Genomic DNA, 6,224 nt, shown 5'->3' on the forward strand with positions numbered 1-6,224 from the left:
ATGATCCTGCGCAGTTCATTCACATTAGTTGGTGCATCCAGCTCTTTGATTGCTCTGACTCTATTCGGGTTAGGACTAATGCCTTTCTCACTGATGATATGTCCAAAGTATTCTAGCTGTGTTTTCGCAAATTCACACTTGTCTTTGTTAGGTTTAAGTCCAGATTCTAGAATCCTGTCAAGCGTTTTCTTCAAGCGAATGTCATGTTCCTCACGAGTCTTTCCATATAACAATATGTCGTCCATGATGACCTCGGTGCCCTCAAGTCCATGGAGTAGGGTTGACATCTCTCGTTGAAAAATCTCGGGTGCAGATGTTATCCCAAATGGAACTCTCTTGAAGCAAAACCTGCCCAGTGGGGTTATGAATGTAGTAAGCTTCCAGCTGTCTTCATGCAATGGTACTTGATAAAATCCTCTAGAAGCGTCAAGTTTGGAAAAGTATTTTGCTCCAACAAGTTTTGGTGAAACATCGTCCAAGTTAGGAAGCATAAAGTTCTCTCGTTTGACATCTTCATTCAGTTCTTTAAATCCACACAAATACGGATTTTCCCATTCTTTTTCACAACAGGTACCATGGGGGCACACCATTCGGTACTTTCAGTTACTTTTTGTATGATGCCTTCTTCCTCCATTCTTGAGAGTTCTTCTTCTACCTTTGGCAGCAAGGGAAACGGAACACGACGAGCAGTGCTCAAGCAGTATGGTTTTACCTCTTCTTTCAATGTTATTGTCATTGGGGTACACTTGACAAGTCCACATGAGCCAAACACACTAGCTTCGTCAACACGGCAAATAAGTTTAAGTTTGTTAGCAACACTTCGTGCCAGCAAGTTGCTAGTCTGAGGCCCTTCGACCACGTAGATGCTAAAGGTGTAGTCAATTCCTTTGAACTTCACGGCTGCGACAAACTTCCCTCTACAGTTGAGTTTTCCACCAGGACTCAGCAGTAGCGACTTCACAGGTGTCAGCTGTGGTTGACATAGAATCCTATTGAAAGTTACATCTGACATAATGGTGATGTCAGCACCTGTATCAATCTTGAAATTTACTGGGAGGTCACATACTTTCAAGGTCACTGTCCAAGGGTCATCTGTTTGGTCAAAGTTTACAGATCCTAAATGAAATGTTTCATCAGGTGTTCCATTGTTTGAGTCATAAACATGTAACACTGCATGTGCTGATTTGGTGTTTCTGGTGCGACAACAAACTTCAAAATGGTTCATTTTGTGGCAAGCTTTACAACGTTGACCCATGGTTGGACATCTTCCCTCGGGTCCATGCTTACGGTTACATCTACCACACTGTTGAACACTTGGTTTCCTGTGACTATGTGCTTGTTTAGCAATGAAATGTTTAGGTGATGACTGTTTCTGCTTTCCATACCTTTTAACTTCATCCAGACTTTTGAACTGTGTAGTTTGGTCTTGGATTTGCGTTTTTACCATTTCTGTCTGACGTGAATACTGTATAGCCTCTTCTAATGTTAGTGTGCTTTTGAGCTGCAGCTTCTCAGAGACTTCTTTATCTTTTAGCCCAATAACAATCTGATCACGTATTTGATCGTTTTTGTCTGTGAAATCACAATGTTCCGCTAGTTCATATAAAGCTCTAATAAATGCTTCTGAAGACTCACCAGTCCCTTGTTTTCTCTCTCGGAATCGTGCACGTTCGTGTATGACATTTTTCTTCGGGACGAAATATTCATCATATTTCTTCATCACTTTCGAGTACTTTTTCTTGTCTCCCTCATCATCAAACGTAAGCGACTTGAAAATATGCTCTGCTTCTTTCCCCATCGCATATATCAAACAGTTTACTTGTATATCTTCGTCGTCATTGTGTAATTTTGTTGCTATTCTGTAGCGTTCAAACCTTTGTTTCCAATCCGGCCATTCACTCGGATTACTAAAGTTGAAACTCGCAGGTGGGTTAAACTTCGGCATCTTGCAGCGCAATGGATTGCCTTCATTTCTGACACCATGTAATATTTGGATGGCGTAACTTTGTATTACAAATCAAGCTGATTTGTATTCACGAGTTCAATACACAACGTGCCGAATCAAAACGTTTATTTATACACAAGCGTCTAACTGGCTATGACAACAAACAAGTCGTACATAAGATATTCTATTATGACACTAGTTAAATTCTAAATGAAAAAGTCACATGAATTATTTTTTTTTTTCACATTTCATTATTTATTTATTTATTTTTATTTTATTATTATTTTTTTTTACATCTTAATGTTAAAATTAGATCATAAATGTTTATGTTTTCCTTTATCTTTATATTTCTCCTTTGTTGTCAATATCTGAAGGGGGTTGTTCATGCAGTAGTTACTCTATCTATACAGATACTTTTTTTAAAATAATTTTTTATTCACAAGGGTTTTTTTTTTTTTTTAATAAAAAATCCCATCTCATATTTTTTCCGCATGTATTTGTACTGTTACTGTCGTTAAAAATTTTAGGAAGCATCTTTAATACAGTCAATGGTTGCAATTAAATATATATTTTCATGTAGAGAACCTGCATATTTGACAAGTAACATGGGTTCCGTCTGCTCTGTTAGTTGAGACCCTCCCCCCCCCCCCTTTTACAAACCATTCTCCTTTTAACAACGCAGTATTAAATATTTCTCACAAAAAATCTTCATATAACATATATGATGCCCTTTAATGAAGAATGTGACAGGTTCAAATAATAAGATTTAATCATGATCTTAAATTTGTTGAATTATCTCTTTTACTCGGCTAGTGCGCTCTAGTTTTATAATTTATGTCGTCCTCACAATTTTTTAAATATCATTTTGTGGTATCAAGCTATCTATCTTTCGTTGTTTTTATTTTTATTTTATTTTTTAAGCCACCAGGAACTAGAAATCTTACGTAGTGTGATTTTCATTCAATGAAATACGCATTTTTCCTTCTTCGTTAGTACGGTGTACGTAATTACTGGTAACAGCTAGATCAATTTAAAAAAATTAATAACCTGCTCAGTTAAAACACAAAATAAAACAAAACTTGAAATTACTGGGTTGTTCTAAAACACCGTGTTAAACATTCATATATCCACCACGTGTAGAAGTTTCTACTTTCGTTTTGAGAATCGGGTCAAATATTAGTACATTTTGTATGTCTTACGATATGCATTTAGTAAAATTAGTAAAATTAGAAATAACCTTGTACAGAGAGTATAATATTTGTTGTCCATTCCATTTCTCGTTGTGCGAGACCAATGTACTCAAAGTACAAGCGATTCAATTAGTTATTCAGACTGTAGCAGAAAGAAAGGGGGGGGGGGAGGGGGGAGACTGTTAACTAGGCTGATAGGCGCAAGCTTGATTCTTTAGTTTTAAGTTCCATAAGTTATACATGCAATAATTACTTAATATCTATAATATACATGAATAAATTATTTTAGAGAATCAAGGAACAATGCAAAATTCAGCTATTATAATAACATTTATTCATGAGTGCCAACAGCATGTTACTGACATTCATAATTCATATACAATGTACATGTAACAGATTTTTTTCTCTGATTCAGCGATGTGGAGTTTTCGCGTTTCTGAATTGTGAACAGTTGATGCTAATATCATTACACAGATTGATAAATCATCTTTTTTATTAAAAACAAAAATCTCGTATAAATTTTGCATAATTTTTTATTATATAAAGTCGAAATCTTCCTTATCAATTTCTCTTACCCGTTTTACGGGCCCCTAAACACTGTTAAGAGAGATTCAAATGAATTTACATGTAGCACCCTCCCCCCGGATATTCTTTAAACTTTTTCTCAAGAAATGTACCTAAAACTACCAAATGAAATTTTAAAAATACTGAGCAAAGATCTACGTGAATTAAAATAAATCTATTTTTTTTTAATGTTCAAGTTACTTCATTTAATTAATAAGTTTGTACATTATGTATATAACTTCATTTCTTTCTTTTTTTTTCTTTTTTTTTTATTATTATTATTTTGTACTGTGTCCTACTTTGCTAAATATTTTTCTATCAATTTAATTTGTCAACAAAATCGATAATAAATATTAATTTTTTTGTGCATCCATAAAGATTGTTCCTGCTCCAAGTTGCAAGTACATGTACAGTGTAGGTTCATATGTTTATTATCAACACCGGTGGCCGCAGACGCAGAACAATAGGTAATCAGTGCCCATTGTTACGCTGACCAATACAACTTACATGGAATATACATGTTGTACCCCGTTCTGCCCCAGTGCCTAAGACATGTACACAATAAAGCCAAATCACGGGTTGATCTTCGATTTCTGATTAATACAAATCAATTTAAACGTGTATTCCATTCAGATTTGTGACCTTACAATATTAAAATCGATCAACTAAATCATCCATTATTTACATTTAGTAGGTCCCATTTCTTATTTTCCATTCCATAAAATTAAATTAAATGAATGAGATTTTTAAAACTTATTGAATAAAAATGTTTTATGTGGTGACTTGTAAAATTGTAAGAGACCAACATCAAAATTACATGTGTACGTGTAACTATACCATTGCACTTACACTATAATTCTGACAAGTAATTTTTGATCAACCCCCATCTGCCGGTTGCACATGTATAAACATGTAGCAGAGTTATATTCTGGGACGATCTACGAATGCTTGCATGACGTATTCCTTAAAAAAAATAAATAAATAAATAAAAAATGTGCCTCCAGACGGAACATATTCACCCCTGTTTTCATCTCTCAATTCATTTAAATAAAAAAAGCATAAAATTTATCAGTTTCGGGCAGATTTTCAGGAGGGTGGGTGAAGATCAGAAAAACCGAACATTAAAAAAAAATTCAAAAACTATGCATATCTTTGGGAAAGAATTTAAAAAAAAAAATTCTATCATGTAAGGCCATCTTTAAAAAGAAAATTATTGTTTGTCCTCTCTTGACCGAGTGAAAAAAGTCAAAATATTTCTATTCTGCTGGAAATTTTTTTATCCCGATTTTTTCCCACCCATTAATAATAAATAACTATTTCCACTTCAGTGTTTTTTTATGAAAAAATTCACCAACCTCCTTACCCAAATTTCTTGAGTCGGGCTATCAATCCTTTTTTTTCCAGAAAACCTTAATGTTTTAGTATTACAGTGACTTATGTTAAAATGAAATCTTCATGCAAAAGGAAAATTCCATTTATTCTGCTTACAGACATACATGTACTATTTTCATAGATTCTTGTAAAACATTTCCCTTTACGCTGACAATTTTTATTTAATGGTTAACTTTAATTATAATTGTCAAGATTTTCACAACTGTATAATAATAATTGAAATCGAAATCAGTGTCATAATTTTTGTCACAAGCAGTAAATATAAAGAAACATGAAAATGTTGTTGTGAAAATTAAATTAAAAGAAAGTAATGATTGAAGAAGGTTTTAACAACCCTAAGCTCTATTTTAGCACCTTCTCAGCTCAAGAACAATGTCCACAGTTACTGTAATTATCAGTAAATCTCAGCATCGACAGCACATCAACAGTATTTATCAGTATTTATCAGACTCAACAGTAAAGACGACAGTAATTATCAGTATTTATCAGAAAAAAACTAAAATTATCAGCAACAGTAAGAATAAAAGTAAATATCAGTATTTACCAGCAAGAACAGCACAGTATCAGTAATTATCAAACATTATCAGTAAAATTTGGGATTCTCAGCACTTTTTTCGTCCAGTAGTGCCGTCTGTTACAACGTACTTTGAAAAATCACGCACTTTGAATTTTTTTTTTCAAAGTGCGTATTTTTTTTTCAGAGTGCGTTACCACTGTTGTCCTTATAGTGTATTACAATTTTAATTGTATTTTTTCCAACTGTTTTTACATAATTAAAAGAGAGATTGCTCTTATTGTACTCATCATAAAATGTGAAGACTGACAATATTTCATTGTGTGTAACTGAAATAAGCGAGTGTCAAAGTTATTTACCGGCATATTGACAGCGTTGTAGCATTGTTCTATTCCCCACTGAGTGGAAATTAAATCAATCAGAAATTTCTAATATTTTATTGGGATATAAGCTACGGTTTGGTTATGTGATGAAATATGGAGACAAGGAACAACAACAAGTTCAAAAGTCCATTGAAACAATACAAATCGAAAACATTTATAAATGTTAATATTTTATATAAACAGGCTGTTTAGCAAACATGTCCCGACTTTGCAGTTTCAATAAAAAAAATGTAAGA

The 6,224-nt window shown here is 33.5% G+C and overlaps 1 protein-coding gene across 1 annotated transcript; it reads right to left on the reverse strand.

Annotated features, from left to right (window-relative positions):
* Positions 1-517: 517 nt before the first annotated feature.
* On the reverse strand, positions 518-1,945 carry LOC133193121 (uncharacterized protein K02A2.6-like). Its single transcript, XM_061329094.1, has one exon. It carries the CDS (start codon positions 1,943-1,945, stop codon positions 518-520), a length of 1,428 nt encoding a protein of 475 aa, XP_061185078.1.
* Between the last annotated feature and the right edge of the window lie 4,279 nt (positions 1,946-6,224).

The sequence above is a fragment of the Saccostrea echinata genome, unplaced genomic scaffold (assembly GCF_033153115.1).
Source record: "Saccostrea echinata isolate AGI-Se365-2 ecotype Australia unplaced genomic scaffold, CSIRO_AGI_Sech_v1 ptg000027l, whole genome shotgun sequence".
Taxonomy (NCBI): Eukaryota; Metazoa; Mollusca; class Bivalvia; order Ostreida; family Ostreidae; genus Saccostrea; species Saccostrea echinata.